The sequence below is a fragment of the Triturus cristatus genome, chromosome 1_2, assembly GCF_964204655.1.
Source record: "Triturus cristatus chromosome 1_2, aTriCri1.1, whole genome shotgun sequence".
NCBI classification, from domain to species: Eukaryota; Metazoa; Chordata; class Amphibia; order Caudata; family Salamandridae; genus Triturus; species Triturus cristatus.
The window spans coordinates 553,135,793-553,155,931 of record NC_140580.1 but is presented as its reverse complement, the minus strand read 5'-3'; the positions used below and the strand labels follow the sequence as shown (position 1 = coordinate 553,155,931).

Here is a 20,139-nt window from a genome sequence, read left to right as displayed (position 1 = left end):
AAAAGCTGAAGTTTTGTTTATTGGCTTGCTAATAGAACATAATATACCCCTAGCAGTCTCTAATCACGCCTATTCACTATTCAAATTAATGTTTCCTGATTCAAAAATAGCTGCAAAATTCTCGTGTGGAAGGACAAAAGCCAGTCATATAGTTAATGGAGCTATTGCCCCATACAGTATTGATAAGGTAAAAAAGGCTCTGGAGAAGGAAGCGTGGTTTGGCCTAGCAACTGGTGGAAGTAATGATGGAAATGATAAATATCTTCCTATATTAGTGCGCCATGAAGATCCAAATACAGGGCACATAGTCACATCATTGCTTGAAATGCCTTCTATTGTTGCAGGAGATGCCCAGACCTTGTTTGACACATGCAACTACGTTATCAGAGAAAAAGATTTTAGTTGGAAAAACTGTGCAACATGTTCCTCTGATAACACTAATTGCATGAACGGTAAGCACAACAGTCTACTCAGTGAAATCAGGAGTGAACAAAAGGATGAGAAACAAAAGGTGTATGATGTTGGTTGTCCTTGTCATTTACGTCATTTGAGTGCACAAAAATCTTCCAAAGCACTGTCTGTCAAAGTTGATGATATGCTCCTAGACATATATTACCCCTTTGAAAAACGTGTGAAGCGCAAAGGTATCCTCAGAAAGTATATGAATTTTACTGAGACAGAAGTCAGGAAAATTATTAAACATGTCAGTACTAGATGGCTAAGCTAGGGAAAGTCTGTAAAGAGAACGCTAAAGCAATGGGACTCACTAAAGTCTTACTTTCTTTCAAACTTTTATGAGGATTCTGAAGGCAATCAGAAAAAGGGAAAATCTGGTGATCGAGAACTATGACTTGTAAAGCTATTCAAAAACCTAATGATAAAACTTTATTTCATGATGGTTTAGGCTGTACTTCCAACTTTTTAATATTTCAATACATTACTTCAAAGTGAAGCCCCAATGATACATGTTCTCCACTCTTCAGCAGTGCATCTTTTCCAAAATTTGATGGCCAACTTTATAAAACCTCAGGTTATGGCTACAGCTTCAGATTTGCTACTAATTGACATTAAAAATCCAGACAATCACTTGCCACTAAATGAAATTTACATTGGCCTCATGACTTTGTAAGAACCATATTGTCTCTGCTGCAATTTATTATCCCACTCTCGTCTTTACCACCCTCTATCTTTGTTACCAGCTCACCTCCCAAGTGTTCAAACAGACTAGAACATTTTGTGCCCCCAGATTTTCACAAACTTTTAACTCAAATATATTAGTGCACTGTGTAAACAGGAGTATCTGCTCTAATGTGCTCTCTCCACCTCATCTTCATCACCAGCTCATGTTCCAGGTATACGACTTGTACTTTAGTGCTGCAGACTGTCACAGGTATTTGACTCAGATTACAACAAGAACACAACTACTGTACTGTGGGCAAAAGCACCTCTTTGTAATTTGATGCCTTCTTCATTACCCCCTTGTTTTTGTCACGGTCCTTTCTTTCAGGTGTATTGGCTTATACAGTTTCTCCCATTATGTGTACTTGTCATGCATTGATGAAATTAATACATATGACTCTCTTCCTGGAGGTGAGCATGCTACAGTCTACTTACAGGTGTATGTATGACCTATTTCTATAAAGCAGAAGTTATTTCTTGAAGATGGTAAAAAAACATCTCTACCAGTAACTCTTGCGACCCATGTTACGCCTGACCCGTGTCATGTTACGCGTTATTCAGGTTGTTGCACCCACGGAAATTTCTACCTCTTATCAAAGTTGAAATGTTGGCATGTATGGGCAAATTATCAAGTTGTAACTGTATCTTTCATAGGGAATATTGTTTGCCATGTTTGGAATAACAACTGCAGTGTACAACTTGCATTTTTTGATAATGGTTAAAGTGTGCTAAAATTGTCAGTGGATGTAATGGCGGTATGTTAGGTAGGTTAATACATTTTATAGTTTTGGTATTAACAATTGCAGTTTATAGCATGTTAACTCAAGCATGAACTGTATTTGTACTTGGTGCCACTTTTAGTATGTATCACTTAGTAGCTTGTCTACTGTAGTCAGACACCAAACTTCATCCCCATTTGGGCTGTTAATTCCTTTAAACAGGGAACACATGTCACAGGTATTAATACTGATAAGCTCATTTATTTAATCTTGTAATGCGCTCAAATTTACTCATGATAGTCATGCTAAACCTTTTGTCATGCGTTTGGGGGGTTTACAATGTATTTTTATATTTGTGATTACTGGTCAGTCAAGATAGTCGGAGGGGGGGTATCTGGGGGTGCACTTTGGTTTAGCGCTGTCATTGATGACAGCAGGGAAGGGGGTGATTCCGCTCCATAGGCACAGGGTTGTGGTGGGGGGGTTGTGCCAGGTTCATTTCGTCAGGGAATTCACTGGGTTAGCCTGCATGGTAGCACTGGCTAAGGTGGGTGTTTTTGGTGGGGGGTGGGGCTGGGGGGGTGTCAAAAAGGAAAAAAGCCAAAGGATTGCTAAACGTACACTTAGGGACTGTTTTGCAGGACGCGGTTGGGTTAAGGAGGGATACTTGTCGGGAATTATAATTGGAAGGCAATGTCTAGAATTCATATAATGTGTTGGAACGTAGCTGGCCTGAACTCCTCCACTAAGCGTCGATTAGTATCGGAAGAACTGAAAGCATATAGACCACAGATTGTTGGATTATCAGAGACTCATTTGGCTTTTAAGGACCGCAGTTTTTTTAAGCAAATGGGGTTTGAACTAATAACGTGTACTACTCAGACTGTGTCAATACGTGGTGTTGCCCTTTTGCAAGCGCGAACTTCTAAGTTTGTGGTACTCCGCTCACTTAGCGACAGTAAAGGTCGCTGGGTAATCGCTCAACTCCTGGCCTATGGTCAGAAGCTTACTATCTGCGTGGTCTACGGCCCAAATAATGACTGCCCAGAGGTTATCTCTTTTTTAAATTCAGAGTTGTTGGACTGGGATGGCGAACTCATAGTCATGGGGGACTTTAACTGTGTATTAGATCAGAGGTTAGATACTACAAATACTATGGGTAGGGCTAGAATGATTCATACCAGGATGGCTATTAAAGATCTACTGCATATATATCAGTTGGTTGATTTATGGCGGGAGGCTTACCCATTAGTTAATGGCTTCACATATTTCTCGCAACCACATCGACAATATTCCAGGATAGATATGGTGTTCGTAAATCAATCTAGAATTATAGATTCTAACATGGAGATATGTCAGAAAATTACATCGGATCATAACCCCCTATCTTTCACAATACTTTTAGGATCAACACCACAGCGGACGATAAGGGGTTTTACGCTTCCCAAATATTTACTCAAAAGCCACGATTATATCCAGTATATACAAGGGCAATTAGTGGATTTTATAGAAATTAATGCCCTCACTGCTTCTTGGTCTATAGTGTGGGACAGCCTTAAGGCATACGCTAGGGGCATCACCCAACAGTATTTGTTTCGACAGAATCAGGCTAAATCACGATTGGCAAGCATTATTGGCGGTGATGGTCTAATGTATCATCAATCTTTAGAGATATTGGAGCAATTCAGGCAATTTTACACTGGCCTATATAGCGATAATATGGCTTGCGATTCACAAGCGATGGCAGCTTATCTACAGGAGAGTGGTATGAACGTATTAGATCTCCCTACCACGGTCTTAATGGATCCGGACGTGGATAGAGTTGAAATCTTGGAAGCAATCAAGGCTCTCCCCCTTGGGAAAGCCGTTGGGGGGGATGCCCTACCTTTGGAGTTCTATAGAACTTTTATAGGAACTCTTGGCCCGGTTTTTATGAAGGTAGCGAATGATATTTTGGATGGTGGGGACGCTCCTCCGTCCTGGAAACGGACAAATATAATTGTGTTTCTTAACCCCTTCAGCGCGGCGCGGATTTCCGCACCACGCTGAAGGTTCCGTGCGCGGGCGGGGCCATGACGGAACCATTCCGTCATGCGCACAGCGCAACCGACGTGCATGACGGAACCGTTCCGTCATGCGCGTCGAAGGGGTTAAAAAGGGGAAGCCTTCAACTGAGAGAGGCTCTTATTGCCCAATCTCTCTCATTAACCATGACGCCAAGATATTTTCAAAAATTCTGTCTTCTCGTCTTGCACCATCCATACATTTAATAGTGTCTGACCAGCAGCACGGCTTTGTCCCTGGGAGGGATACTACAATGCATATAAACACCGCTATAGCCGTGTTTGACGCAGCTTATTGCTTGGGCGGTAAAGCAGCGATGCTTATGCTTGATGCCGGGAAAGCTTTCGACCAAGTTACCTGGGGTGCACTCTGGGCTATAATGTTGGAAGTAGGAATTGGTCGCAAGTTTGTCTCGGCTATTCAGAAAATCTATACGAACTCGCAGGCTGCTATTCGGCTTAATGGATTGATATCGGATCCATTTTACATTCAGAGGGGGACCCGGCAGGGGTGTCCCCTCTCACCTTTGCTATTCGCAATTTACATCGAACCATTTATCCGCCATCTGCTACGAAATCAGCATATCAGCCCGGTTTCTTATAACCAAATACATATTAAGATAACCGCTTATGCGGACGACATAGCTGTCTTTACTACAGACCCGGTTCAAGCTTTGGGGGAGATTGTCTTGGAAGCGCAGCGATTCTGATCTTTTTCAGGGTATAAGCTTAACACTAATAAAACCCAAACAATAACTAATTTTGGAACTATCCCTCTAGTACCCGCTTTGGGTGTCACTCATAAAGCTACTTATTTAGGGGTTTGTCTTAACAGTCATACGGAAGAAATAGTGAAACTTAATTATGAACCACTATTCAAGAAAGTAGCTACGGATCTGCGCAAATGGCACCAATTGCCTCTAACTATCTGGGGACGCTGTAACATTATTAAGATGAACGTCCTCCCAAAGTTTTTGTATCTCTTTAGGAGCATCCCTTTGCGGGTTCCATTTTCTTTTTTTAAAAGACTGGATGGTATTATAGGCAGCTTTATCTGGGGGTATAAAAGGACCAGGAGGGCCATTAAATTTCTTAAACTGCCATACGAAAGGGGGGTTTTGGGCTGCCGGATTTTAAGTTATATTTTTGGGCTTCTTTTGCTACGCGCTTACAGAGTTTGATGGAAGGTTTTGGTATGTCACGTATGTGGCTAGCATATCAGTTAGTCTGCGGGCCTGAGTACAGGTTTGTACTCACCAGGATGTCTGATCCGAATTATTTTAAGCGTGTTCGCTTCAAGATAGGGAGACATGCTACTTGGATTTGGCGCGACTTAGTAAAGTCGTACAATATCCCTGAATTACTTGCAGGCATGTATCTATGGGGGAATCCATGTTTGGGGTCCCTATTTGGAGATTCCATTTGGAAGATCTGGTAATGGTGCGGTGTACTACAGTTAGGGCAATAGTACGATCAGGACGGTTTTAGGTCATTCTCTTTGTTTAGAGGTGAATTTGGGGTCCCGAACAACTCTTTCTTTAAATTTTTGCAGATTAGAGATTTTTTTTTATCAATGGGGAAGGTCTAGTGAATGTTAATGTTCAGGGGGAGCCTGTTAGTTCATTACTACAATTTAGAAGCAGGGGCTGTATAGGAAAAATCTATGAACACCTTCTTATAGGTGTAGCTGATGATAACGCTCAGGCTGTAGAAAAATTAAATCGTTATTTCGGAACCTGTGTAAATACAGCAGATTTGCATAGGTCATTATTGACTATCAATTCCTCTGTTACTTCTGTTAATTTAAAACTCCAGCAACATCATATGTTATTTCTTTTGTATTACACACCCGAAATTATCTCTAAGTGGGCTACGCCCGTTTGACACTAAAGACCTGTTGCCCTAAATGTTCACTTTTTGCTGCAGACATTAGACATATGTTTATAACATGCCCGGAAATTTCGTTTTTTGTACAATGATTACTAAGTAGTTGTGTAACCTGTCAGGCAGCAATATTTTCATTTCTGAGAAAGAGATACTGATGGGATTTATAGAGGACCCTGGTTTAATCTCTGTTGCTTTATTTTCTATTATTATGGCTTGTTGTCGCTTATGTATTGCCAGGGTCTGGATCGAGCCAAACCCCCCAACACTTGCGGAGTTCTGGCAGCTACTGAGAGGGGTGTATAAGATGGAAATGGCTTTATCTAAGGTCAGGGGACCGTCTTCACGAGCCAGAATAGAACGAATTTGGCTCTGTCTTCACTGGGACTAAGTGATATTGATTCTTCTTTTCTCTGTTCCCCCTAACCTCTGCCCCCTTCATTGTTTTCTTACTTTTACTGTGTGTGGCTATGCTGTTCATGCACTATGTTTTTGAATCAATGTTATGTACGTTATCTTTCTTTTGGTGAAAATAAAAATAATTTTTAAAAAAATTACAAAAAAGATAGTCATGCTAAACATATGTATTAGGTCTTAAGGGTTGATGTCACTTCTTTTGATGCCACTTCTTGTGAGTTCATGGATTGTGATGCCACTCCCTGTAATGCAAAGTCACAGACTGTGATGTCACTTTCATAGTGCCTAACTTGGTTAGTCCCCCCACTTCTATTTTTTATGATTAGTGCCTTATTTATTATACATTGTGTGCTATAATTTCGCTGCTAGAGAATACAGTAACTAAAAAGTCGTCATAATCGATCCTCCGGTCTTGTGATAGAATTTTTGAAGGAATAGCAAAAGACGCAGATTTTAGCTAAATGTTTTGGAGCGACGGTCATTATCATGTGTTAAGTCAAATGCTTTTTCTCTCTGTTCCTATATTGGGGAATTAGGCACAACTAATAATTTAGGCTGTAATGATCTAAGAGGAAATTACACCATCAAGTCGATGTAGATAGCTAACAAATTGTAACGATAATGAAAATCGATTCAAATACTTGAAAGAAGTAACTAGTTTAAACGAAGACTCGAGTTCCGTTAAAAACTGAAATACTGCCGCTGCCCGCGTCCCAAGCAGTGGGACATCAGCAGGGCAGCATTCTAGTGGCCGCCCGTCGGAGCCTTCCCCCCCCTTGCTGCCTCGCGCGCGAGGCCTACGCCCACTTGGGAAAACCCCCTATCGCGTGGAGCTGGGGGCGGGCTGGGGGGGCGCGGCTGACTCCCTACTTAGTGGGCTCTCTCGCCCAGTTCCTCCTCTGTCTCCTGCGCGCCGCACCCAGCCTGGACACGCGTTTCCGCTCCTCCTGGCCGCGCGCATTGTCCTCTTGTTTGCACCGCTCAGCTGTGGTCTGAAGCAGCCGTCGACTGGCGAGGTCTCCCTTATCTTGCGGTGTGTCGTCGTCGGGTCCGGCTTTATTTGCGACGGTGTTGTTGACGATCTGGGACCGCCGATGGTCGTAGGACAGCTGGTCTGAATCGTGAGCTTTGCAGAGTGGAGAGAGCAGGGCCTCGGGAGTAGAGCATCTCGTCGTGATCTTTAGTTGCGGTGGGATTCCCCGCTCAGATGCTTTCGGTGTTGGTGCGTTGTAGCACATGGAGGTAAGGGTTGGGGGTCCTTGGTCTTTGTGGTGAGCAGGGGCGGGGGAGGTGTATTTAAATAAGTTAAGACAGGGAGCTGTAACACGGTGCCCCCTTGCGCCCCCCCCCCCCCCCCCTGTTCCCTGCGGCGGCTCGCTTCGGAGAGCGGAATGGCGTGCCTTAGACGTGGTACGCATTGGTAGTCTCTAGTTTCCCGGTAATCCTTTCTAAACTGGCATAGCCAAGAACGTCTTGTCCCTCCACGTGTCGGGGTCTCTGATAAATACCGGCCACCCCGTTTAGAGAATTTTGTTTACGTAGGGGCGATCGTTAAGCGTTATGTTTAGGTTATATGTGACGCGTTGTACTCCTGGGCATTTGTAGGTCGGGATATGTGTTACTGCCCTTGGGGGACTCTGGTCAGTTGTCTGCCCTGACTGTTTGAAGCGCTGCGGGTTCTTTGCATGTTGCAGGTTGGACTTCGGTCTTTAAGGATGCTCTTTGCCATTTGGTAGCTGTTTTAGCGCGGGAAAATTCCGCGGCGCAGCAGGGTGGTTTGTCCCTCTCGCGAGCCATGTGGGCCCCGAAGCGAGATCGTTTGGCACTTTGGTGTCGTGAAAGTGGCGGTGCGGGACTACAAGGCGGGCTGACCGCCCACCGCAGTGTATTGGGAGACAAGATAGCTCAGCAGGCAGGGCGGGGGAGACAGGGTATATTGGCACCGCTATATAAATATGCAACAATTGTCAGCCTGCCTGTGCATCGTAACGTCGCTACCATGGGGGCGCCGGGGTTGGTAGTTTATTGTGCTTCTGATGCTGCGGGTTTAGGTGTCCCCGTGCCGTACCCGGTGCTCGCGGCACTTTGATGGCACACCCGGGGCGCAGCTGTGATCCGGTACGTGGTGTCTTTTCGTGGCATGTCTGACCCCGGAAGCGGAAGTAGTGGCCCAGGAGCTAATCGCCTTGTGTTCAGCAGATTATAGTAGAGCTCGACTGTCCCTGAATCCGTCGCCAACCCCTCGCAGTCTCTGCAGCCACCGTTTATGTAAGGCCTAAAGGGGCGTCCTCATCCATTCAGCACTGTTAGTTTGAAGTAGGTGGTGCCTACCTGCAACCTCGTGCATCGTAACGTCGCCGCCATGGGGGCGCTTGGGGTGCGCCGTGTTTGGAAGTTTATTGTGCTTCTGAAGCACCTGATGCGGCGTTTCTCTCTGCGGCAGTTTCCAGGACTCACATATATGTGAAGACAACTCGTGTGATTATTACCTTCCGGGTGAGTGACCAGCACCTTGTACAGTTGAGATTTTGACTTCGCTGAAGTTAGTAGTGAGTTCCGCCGGGCCAGCTGCACCGAGGGGTATGCCTCCCTCACTCGATGGGGTTTTCGGTCCTGCTCCCGGACCCGCGGGTGGCCTTGGTGGGAGGGGTTCGAGGTGTTCCGGCCAGCGGGTTGGCCGCGAGTTGAGACATTGGCTCTCCGGTCATGCTTTATCATTTGCGCCCCGTATGCCACTTTCTCAAGGAGGTAGTGTCTAGCCACGCGCCGGTCTGCTTGTGTTCGCCCCGCAATGCCCATCGCTGGGATGCCGGCGCGTCCTCTCCCAAAGGCGCTGTTGTCTGCCCCGAATGCGCGCCCGCTTGGTGGGGCAGCGGAGGAAGCTTGTGGTATGCCTCCTTTCTGTGTCTATTGTGTGGCGCTATTGTTGGAGTCCTTGTGCCCTTGCGAGTTATTGGGTCGGGTGCGCGTGTGAATCGGTGTATAGTAGGTGTTGCCTGGGCCGGAGGACTCGAAGTGTGGGAGTTTCGTATCGTCCCTACTGGCGGGCAGTGTAGTTTAGGGTTGCTTGGGGTGGTAATGCACAAGCTCTGAGTCAATTTCTTGCCAAGTTAACCTTTTTGCAACATTAATCAATGTTCTAATGGTGTATGCTTTGCGGTGTGTATGCAGTCTAGGATGAACGTGATAGCTCACTTGAATATTACGACTTTAGGTTACAAATGGGAAGTAACAAAGGGATGCCTCTTGTAGGGAACAGTGACCTCTGAGCGATTACATCAGGCGCACTCTGTAGTCTGCTTGGGACACGTTCTTTGCAGCAGGCACACTAAACAGTAGCTCGTTTGGTCGGCGAGGGCGGCGGAAGGCTAGAGCAGCGGAGCTTTCAATCTGAGATGTCCTGTTCGAGCCCGATGTTCATTTATTCAAAGGAATATATCCTGGGTAATGTAACTGTCGCCCATGTAAAGCGCTCGGTTTTTGCGCTATATACACGCCTGAAACATGAACTCCCTTGTAATTGCGTCCTCAGTGAAGCATATCTGACGCAGTGTCGGGCGGTAGTATTCAGACTAAACAGACTAACTACCTAAAGGTTGCCCACAGCGCATTATCAAACTCCAAAAGAAATAAAGTAATGCATACCTACCTATTTGGTGCTGAAAGGGTGGGGAAATGGCAACACTACACTATGTAAGCAAGGCTGAGATAGCCATTCTTACCCTTTATAAACCCTGGAATGACAGCGTTAGTCAATGCCATGGGTCGAAAGAGCTAGCCAAAGATACCAACTGCTACCTTGGGTTGTCCCTAAATGAGGTTTATAGGCACAGTGATAGTGATTTGCCCAGGGTTACAATATGAAAAAGTTTAGAAGGTAGGAGTACGAGTGTTCACGTTGAATCGACAGCCGGTAATTCCAAATGAAACACGTGCTTTCAAACAACGAGGTTATTTTCTAAAGGCGGTTCCCCTATATACGCATTAATGCATGAATACAAATTAAAAAGCCCGGAACGATTTCTTTCCTAGGTTAATGTACTATGAACATGCTTGGAGCTTCTCTAACGGTTGTGCGCCACTACGTTTTGTTCTTGAAAATGGAAATGTTGCCAAACTATAGATAATAATGTAGTTATTATTCTGATCTGAATTATCGATACGTAGAGTGTTTGGGTTTGACCTACTGGTGGTTTATTGACCACTAACTGATTTTGAAGTGACGAATACATATTTTCAATTGAGTTCACTCTTTTTGAGTAGGATTTACGTTTATGACTTACAACGCGGGCAATTATCTCTGGTAGAGACAAACAGCCCCTATCAATAAGCATCAGCCCCCTTCCCGCCCGGACATTACTTCGCAGCAGCCACTGTTATAAACGATACAACCTTGTTCTTTGAGTTCACTGTAAGTTTTTAGGAAGTTGTGCCCAGCCCCTCACTGTATACAGTTTCCACAGACTAGGAATGATTTGTTTGGAAATACAGCTGTTGCTGGTTGCCTTGGTTTCGCCTGTCAGTCATTCAAGAAAGATACATCTGGTGGGGAGGGGTAATTTCTGGAGCACTTTGCGAGCAAATGTGCGCACAACACTCATCCTGCGCCCCATGAATGGGTTGCGCGTTCTTTGGACAGGTCCAGCACGCGCTGCTGCTAATCCTGGTAGGGGCTGCACCAGATATTACTCACACATGTTTTCAGTATGACCATCCCCCCCTGTGCAAGCCGGTTAGTTGATAGCCCCCGCCTGGACTGACTCAGCTAGATCTCTACAGCAGCCGCCTGTGTATCCAATATATCGTAAAATGAGTTCTGTTTGACACCATAGGTCTTTTGCGGTAGTAGTTTCGGTGACTTTCTGTGCTGGCAGCACCAAGGGTCATGTTGGTCAGCAGGTAGGGTTACCGGGGCTAGGACAATAGCGAGGAAGCAGGAGGGGCTGTGTATGGGTCACCCACATGGGGTGCAGTGACTGCAATTATGGGCACATTACAAACCTCCCCTCAACCCAGATTATCTCCATTCAAGATTCGCCATGTTACAGGATGCTTCTATTAAACAGCATCCCCTGCCTGTACAACCATAGTTACGTGGGGGAGGAAGTTGACTTCTGGCTGGGGGGATTTAACAAAATCTAAACTCACGCAGACACCACCATGCAACCCTCAATACATAATTAAGTCCTGTTAAAGGGCTACGTTATTGATTGCTTATTGCGTTTTTGGAAAGTGGCGCTTTTGTACACAGGACGTGGAGGGGTATGCAGGCTTTGTTTGTTTTCAGTTCTCATGAGCCTTCGATTGCTCAGTGGATAGAGCGGAGGACTGTAGTGGGGAGCTGACACCCACAACCATATGTGAGGGGCATGATAAAAATGCAAGTCATGTAGCTACCAATTTTGCATCATGAAAACTAAAACATTTCTAGTAAATGTGTTGTGGCTAGAAGTTGGGGACATCAAGTCGTTTCCGGAAAATTCATTAGTGCAACGTGTACAGCAAAGGGTGCCAGAAGTGTGCTAAATTGTAGAGTCGGGCCTGGTGGCCTAGGGGATTATAATGGCCTGGGTTTGGCCACAGTTCTGATCCCTATGGGTCTTTCCAGCCTGGTATCATTCGGAGATGGATAAAATGAGTACCATTGAGCTGGGGAGCAATAACCATCTGTTATTCAGCACCAAGAGTACTTGGCCCCCCCACGTTTTGCTAATACATGTTACAATTTATTGGTAATAGCTGTGCATGAAAGGTACATATTACACAGGCATACAATTTTATGGTTGATCAAGCGTTTGATCAAACACCAGCCATCAGCACACTGAGCCGGGCACCAAAGCCAAGGGTTAGGCCTGCAGGAGTATCAGCTGAAGGCAATATATAGAAACAGGTCCAGATATACACTTGGGGGGCAAGCCCCTGCAACCAAAAGTCCCACGCGCTTTAGCCAGGGCGGTTGTGGTATCGCCTTCAGGTGATAAACTTTAATTATAAGTATATTAAAAAGTAGGAATGAACCGAAATATTTCAATAATATTTATCTTAGTTTGAGTTTATACGAACCATTGAACAACAAAGCTAGAATAAGACTCGATCACCTATTTAATGTAGCTTAATTTGCAAAAATATTCATTAAACCTGCATTACCTGGTTAGTTACGATAGATCCCAGGAAGGCCCTCCCAATTTGGCGAATTGATAAATATTAATAGGATGGCAGGTCCATAAGCGCCTATCTCACCTATGCCTTGTTACCCATGCCATATTTTCCAGCCTGAGGAACAGATTTAGGTGTTGCTCCTCTCGCTCAGCCTTTCCTTGGAGCCAGGGAATTGGGGAAACGTTCACAAATTCGGGTCCTCGAGCTGAGAGATGTATTCTTCGGCAGCTCAGTCAGTCGTATTGGCTTTATCCGAAGTCGGGGACTGTAGGCAAAGATATTAACTCCTTTCAGCAGCAATAGAGTCCACAGCTAGCTGCTATTCAACAAGCAAGGAATTGGATACGCTGTCCCAGTGGAGAGTAAGGAAAGAGTGGGATAACAGCGGGACTAGTATAAGACTCTATCGTCCAATTTAAGGTAACTTAATTTGCAAGTAGAGAGGCCAAACCGGGAGATGTTGCTAAGATAGGGGCCGGTTGTAGTAAACAATGGACTAATACGATGTGAAAGGGAGCAAAGTCAGGTAACAGGGATGTCAGCTTGTGTTTATATACGCAGGTGAAGGGGTTAACTCACACGTTACCTTCACCCTGCTTATGGTGCTGTAGCTGTTGGGAACACAATTCTGTGCCAGTTGGCACCCAAATTGGCCAATTGGAAAGTATTAAGGGGATGGCAGGTCCATAAGCGCCTATTTCACCAATGCCCTGTTACCGATGCCATATTTCCGGCCTGAAAATCAGATTTAGGTGTTACTCTTCTCGCCCAGCATTTCCTTGGAGCCAGGGAGGGGGGGAAACGTTCACAAATTTGGGTCCTCGAGCTGAGCGATGTACCTTCGGCAGCTCAGTCAGCCATATCGGCTTTATCCGGAGTCATGAAAGAAGCAGACGTCCATTTAGCAGTTAAAAATCTTCTGTCCTGCTAAAGAAATCATGCAATTGCCCGCAGCAGCAGCTGTGTTTTAGGTACCATGCCGCTATCTATACATCCCTGGGTAGACAAAGCGGAAATCAACTCCTTAGTGCTAGGTTATGAAGGGAAGCGATGGATTGACGAATTCAGCTATGGTTTAGTTCTGACGCCATTTGTAGGTGCTAGATCTTCCCATAATTACGATAGGAAGATCTGCAGCGGCATCGCTTATAAGGCTAGTAACTCCAGTCACGCCTCAGCTGAGCGGCATTGGGGCCTAGAGTCATCCGTGGCTAGTCTGCCCTGGGCTTCTGAGTAATGTTGCAACTTAATGCCGTATATTTACGGTTACAGAACAGGACCCATTATTTAGCCCACTAAAAGCTGGCTCGCAGGGGCGGGCACCCATAAACAGCGAAAGGAGGAAGGGGGGCTCTGGCAGCGACGGTAGCCTCCCCAGAGCTGTGGCGGAGTTACAGGGCGATCTGGATGCAGACTGGTACAGTAAGGGTACCTCTGCGACAGGCGGTACAGTAAGGGTACCCCTGTCCGGCACAGTAAGGGTGCCCGAGCCAAGGTCCAGGAGCCGAAGGGGGTTCTGGGAAGACCGCGACGGCGCCACGTTAGTCCTTCGGGCGGTTGGGGGGCCTGACCAACCGGGGGTGGCCACAACACGCTCCGCCCCTGTCGGAAGGGGCGGGAGTAGGAGGCAGATCACGTGACCCAGTGGATGATCAAATACTTGAAAGAAGTAACTAGTTTAAACGAAGACTCGAGTTCCGTTAAAAACTGAAATACTATATTTTGACAGCTTCGAACTCCTCCCGCCTTCTTATGTTGCACAGCAGCTCCTCAAGCTGAGGTTGCGGACAAGTGTCCCATTGGCCTGGAGCTTCTAACTCCCTCATGACAGGCCAAGCATGGCCCCAGCTGGCCCTTCACCACTCCCCTCCGCCTGCCCCTCGCCAATCCCCGCCACTTCTTCGGCCGGACCCCGCCCGGCGGCTCTACCTCACTGCTGTGGGACGGGAAGTTAAGGGCAAGCGGGACGCGAAAGAGTAAAGAAGAATCGAGTTGTTCCGGAAATTAAAAGCCCGTGATGTCAGCGCCGGGGGCGGTGGGCTGAGTGCAGGGTAGAGCCGAGGCGCAGGGCTGAGAGTCACGGGACAGCCTGCTCCTCCGCTCCCGATGCCGCTCGGGCGGGGACTGCAGGCAGCCGGGGAGCCACCATGAGTCAGGCCGGGCGGCCGCCCCGCCGAGTGTCGGACTTGGAGGACTTCGGCCGGTCCCAGGAGCTGAGGGAGGCGCTGCGAGTGGAAGGAGGCGGCGTGGAGACCCACAGCAGCCCGGACGGGCAGCACCTCCTGCTGCTGCAGCGGGACCGCCGGCTGCTGCAGGCCTATGACCGTATCTCGTTACCTGCCGCGCCGCACCGCCCCCAGGGCCGCTTGCAGAGGAGCTGGGCGCCGCTGCAGCCGTCCGTGGCCGGGCTGCTGTTCCTGGAGGGCCCTGGCGCCGCCTGGGTGCTGGCCGTGGTGTGGGAGAACGGCCAGGCAGAGGTGTGGGAGTACCGGGCGGAGGGTGGCTGGGCGCAGCGGCAGAGCTTGGAGCTGTGCTACAGCCCCCGGGCCCGGGTGGTGGCGGTATGCTGCCACCAGCGAGGTTTGACCTGGTGCGAGGAGAGATCACCCTCGGGTGCTAGCCTCGCCACTTCCAGCGCCGCCACCCTTGCCTACTGTGTGTGCCACCGTGACCTGACACTCGGCAGTCCCCAATTGACCCTGGGGCCCATGAAGATCGTCCTTCACCACAGCCCCTGTTTTCAGCTGCTGGCTTCCCCGCAACACGTCTATCTGCTGCCAAGTTCTCCCACCGGCCTGAGCTGTATTTCCAAAACTCTGCTCGTCTGGGTGCCCGAGGAGGGCAAAGTCACAGTAGTGGCCCCGTCCATAGGTGCAATCCACAGCACACGCCTCACACTGGGAGACTCGGACTACAAGAATCTCATGTTCACTTGCCTTGGGCTAATGCCCTCCATTGAGCATGCAGATGTTCAAAGTTTTGCATTGTCCAGCTGTGGTGGACTATTGCTCGTGACCCAAAGAGGGGCAGTGAGTTTGCTTCAACCAGGTGGCACTCTGAGACATGTTTACGACTTTGGTGGCAGCCACCTTTCACCGGATGAGCTTGTCCAGATGCAGATTTTTGGCAGTACTCTGGCCTGCTTTCTGTCTGGAGTGCTATATCTTATCAATTTGAACATGGGGCGGTTGAGGGAAAAGAAGATCCTGAGCTCTAATAAGATGCTGTTCATGCCACCTTTCAACGAGTGCAAAATGCAGTTTCTGACACACACTGGCATTTATGAGATTGGCCTGACTGACAGCACCGTTGGAGGGAGCGGTTCACATCCTGTGCTGGTGGAGATGGTCTATGAAGAGGCCTGCAAATACTACCAGCAGAGGAGCCTGGGAAACACAACACTCACTGTGGAGAGCCTGAAAAATGGGGGTATGTTCCAGGCTCCCATTGCACTGTCATCCATACTGCAGGCTCGCCAGAGTGCCAAGACTGCTGCTGACCACCAAGGACAATTTGATAAATTGACGCACATTATAAATGCTGACCTTGAAATTTACCTAAGTCTGGAACAGCTCAAGTTTTGCATTGCCAGCTTGTCCGGAACAGATACTGAGCAGTGTTGTGAAAATCTGGTGGATCAGGAGATAGTTCGCCTTCTTAATTCTGGCTTGGAGAGGGAGAACATGGTGTATATGAACTACTTGTTTAACACTTTCCCCCAAGCGTCATGGAAGTCGATTAGCAGGTGCCTCCAGCTGCAACAGAATGGAGTTGGTCATTCTATAGACAAAGCTGTACTAGATGTTTGGAAGAAGATTTTGGTGCCAACCTCTTCTGTGTCACAGGAAGCGGCAATGAATGGTGTGGTACCTCTGTTTGAGTTGATCTGCCAGTCTATGTACAGTTACAAGCCAAAGGGACTGGCCAGCTTTGTCGCAAAGGCTCAACAATATGTTGGGGTGCACTGGAATTACAGTAACAATTGCGAAGTCAATCCCTTGTACAAAAGGGCAATGTCTGTGCTGAAGAAAAGGCGAATTAACACTACAGCCAATGACGACTCAGACATTGAGGTTGACCTGCTGCTGTGCAGTGGAAGGCCCACTGCTGTTGTGCAAGCGATACATATGCTTATAAGTGGCAAAAGGTGGGGTAAGGTTGTAGAGGTCGCTGGGAGATATCTTCAATTAAGTCCAGTTCTGCATAAAGACATTTTTACCATTCTCCTCATTGAGTTTGCACGGCATCGTGAGCTAGATCCTTACCTTGATCAAGTGTGGCAGATGTGCCCCGCAGAAATGAAAGCTACTGAAATACTTAACATTGTTCTACAACACATCCCAAGTTCAGCAGATGGCCACATACCGTTCTCAAGCCACAGTGGTGACCAAGTAACTATTGGCTTACTGAGGCCACTGTTGAATAAAGTGTTGCAGTTTCGGTCAAGATCGGATGAGCTGTTCGATGAAAAGTTACAAACTCCATCTTTTCCTCCCCAGACTCCCCCAAGAGTACATAGGATAATTCCACAGACTGTTGCTGAACCAACATTGACTGACAGAGACCTGAAAGAAAGAGCTTCTTCTTCAGCAGATTTATTAGCAAGTTATACCAAAAAATGAGCCACAAATTAGGTGTGTAAAATGCATACCAATGTATTTAACCTTAAGCTCTTTGTCTGTTTTGTAAAAAAAACAACAAAAAACAGCCTTGCTATTTTAATGCATTTCGAGTGGACCATCTTGTCTAAGAATTTGTGTTTAAATGTCAGAACGATTGCTGCAATGCTACTTTTACTGATGGGCAAACAATTCTCAACTGCTTTATCAACCAATGTTCCGGGTCAATCTATTCAGTATTTATATTTTGCAAGTGCAGTTACCCCAACCGTTGAACCAGCACTCCTAGCATTGCAGTCTTTCACTTTAACCCTTGCATTTTTTTTTTTTCGAGTCTCCCAAAATATTTGACTTCTCACTGACCTATAGTGGTCCTGACTGGAATTTACACTAGGCCCTTTAACATTGTTGCTGATGGTCGTGCATGTTGTGCCAGTGGTGGTTTGTTTGTGTTTACTGTCTTGGATGCTCATTAATGCTGCTTTGTCTTAATACATCTGTGTGCACCTTTTGTGGAAAACAGAGAAAATGCAATTAAATAAGTCTTCCACTTCTCCAATGCTACCCACCTCCGTTTTGGTTTGGAGTGACATGCTTGTCTCCAGAAGAATCTTTTCAAATGTAGGACCCAAATCCGAGTTTGGATTAGAACAATACTTTTCTTGGCATCTTTGTAGATTTTCTAGTATTTTTGGCCTTTTTTCTCGTCTAATGTTCTCTAAATTATATTTCATTCAGAAAGTTACTACCAGTTTATCCTCGTTCTTCCATAAGCGATAAGTACCTTTTTTTTTCAGTCAAATCATTGTGTTCAGTACAATCTTACAATGAATGTAATCATAATGTACTTTTCAAAGCCGTTGATCAGTTTCTGTATAGTGTACATATTATTCAGTTCTGTGATGACTACCTATAATCGAGTATTGAAAAAGTGCTTTATTTGCTAAACTGACGGCATTTGTATTGTACCTTCTGTGGAAATAGATAGCTTTGTCATAACATAGTGTCACACATAAACTTGGATAACTAAGTATTTGGCCCTACCATGCTCAGGTGTATAGTCTATGCTGAATATTGCATTCACTCATGTGTAATACATATTGGTTTCTTTGTTGCCCCCTCTCTCCCGTTCATAACGCATGAGGCTTTCATGAACTTCCTTGGGCATTCTGCAACTTTTCTCTGCCACGCCGCCAAAAAAGCTTCAGTATCTTTTAGAAGAAAGACCCTGTTTCACCAATCCTTGGTGGTTGGGGGAGTGGTGCACTTCTGTTGGTTCTCTGTGCCATCACAAGTAGCCTAGTGAACGTATGTAGAAGGCATAGCATGTGGCACGTTGCAGGACTGGATTTCGGGGTGCGCTTGGCATGCCACTGGTCCCAGTTTTTTTTTTGCAGATTTGCTCTTGCAGCTGTGAGGAACTGGAAGGTAGGGATGTCCTGGGCAATAGGAAGAACATGGAAGTCCTTTCGTCGAAGCACTGTAACACCTAACACCCCCTCACCCGTGCTCTTAATTTGGTCTATTTTGTACATTTAACAGTATATCAATAACCGCATTAATTTTGCTTGAAACCCCTTAAATTCATTTACCTCCAGGCACAGAACAAATCGTACTCTGGAATTGAACACACACACCCCAGTCATTTATTTGACAAATGCCATGTTACCAATAGCTCCTAGTTCATATTGTGTGCGGTTTAATTTATAGCAGACCGCAATAACATTGGTATGCTCCCGAGTAACTTTCAAAAGAGATATGCAACACCAGCACGCCAGTTTTTGGTTAGTGATTTGTTATTAGCGCCCACTTGATACTATTTCAGGGGCAGACGTGTCTGCAGAGTTGTCTGGCCAAGTTAGAAGGCAGGCATGGAGAACTTTTTAATTAACACTCCAGAGGGATGTTTGCATTGGGGGCTCTTGTGCCAAATAGAGCGCAGACATCAGCCTGTTGAAATGTCTTTGGGTGGGGGACTTGCACAGAAAAATGGAGCAGAAGTGCGAGAGAAATGTTTGTGCATGCCATTAGTTTGAACTTTGAATTATGAAACATCTGTTCACAGATTGAAAAGTAGTTGAAGCTTTCGAGACCTGTACTGTGTCTGGTGTAGATGAAAGTGCTGTTGAAAAATGTAATTTGGTTAGTAGGGGATGGGAAGGTTAGCCCTAGGGCACTTACGTCATTAACATGCAAAAATGCTTGTTTTTAAACCTCTGCTTTCCATCAAAGGCATTGTACCAGCATAATGTAAGATTATAAAATGTTGCATGTCACAGAACCTACTCATGTTACCCAGTCATTCAGATGTAAAATGAAAAAAGGTCCATTTAAATTAAATGGTACTACTACAGTTGAAATGGGTTTTGTGTTTATCCTCTGCCCAACGTTATTCATGTACCGTACGTAATAATTTGGAAAAAATTAGTAATTCCCTTTTATGAGCTTTGTATAGTGATGTAAAAAGAAATCGTAACGTTTTCAGTTTACGCTGTAGCTCAGCAAAAGGGAATCATGTCTTCATCACTGCATCCCTGGTTGAGAAATTATAGGTTAAGTATTTATGGGCGTTTAAGTAGTCTTGTCAAGTGATTGGTGATGTTTTGGCAAGGATTGGTTTCCAACAGCCTAAAATTTCAGATTGTGCATACAATCAAAGGAAATTAATGAAAGATGCCCTGAAAGTGTAATGTTACACAACATTCAGGCTTATCTTTTTGGTCAGGAATAGTATTGTATTTATTGTTTTTACTACTTTTGCATTGTGGGATGGGTGAGAGGACTGTATAGTTCCTGACTTGTAGTAAACATATGCCGTGTAGAAATTCGCAGACAGTCCTAATATTGAAAATATATTGAAATGTAAATACAAATACCTTTTTTATATTAGGGGAAAATCTGAAGGGGGCACGCTAGACATGCCACGCTGCCAGTCAACGGAACCTGAAAGCACGTGGTTGTTGGACGCACTGACTTCGCAATAGGTTCTCGGTTTAGCAACAAAGAAGATATTTTTTCTTTTATAAATCTGCACTGACCCAAATTATAGAACTTGAATCAAAGCCCTCTAGGTCCAGATCACTGGTTGTACGAAGTCCT

General features: G+C 45.9%; 1 protein-coding gene across 1 annotated transcript; it reads left to right on the top strand.

The window, feature by feature from the left end:
- The first annotated feature begins 14,301 nt into the window (after positions 1-14,301).
- HPS6 (HPS6 biogenesis of lysosomal organelles complex 2 subunit 3) lies at positions 14,302-19,400 on the top strand. The gene has a single exon (XM_085606444.1). It carries the CDS (start codon positions 14,569-14,571, stop codon positions 17,041-17,043), a length of 2,475 nt encoding a protein of 824 aa, XP_085462570.1. The 5' UTR covers positions 14,302-14,568; the 3' UTR covers positions 17,044-19,400.
- Positions 19,401-20,139: the final 739 nt, after the last annotated feature.

What these genes read in the sequence shown, in the direction of transcription:
- HPS6 (XM_085606444.1), top strand. Translation starts at nt 14,569, where the DNA reads ATGAGTCAGGCCGGGCGGCCGCCCCGCCGAGTGTCGGACTTGGAGGAC.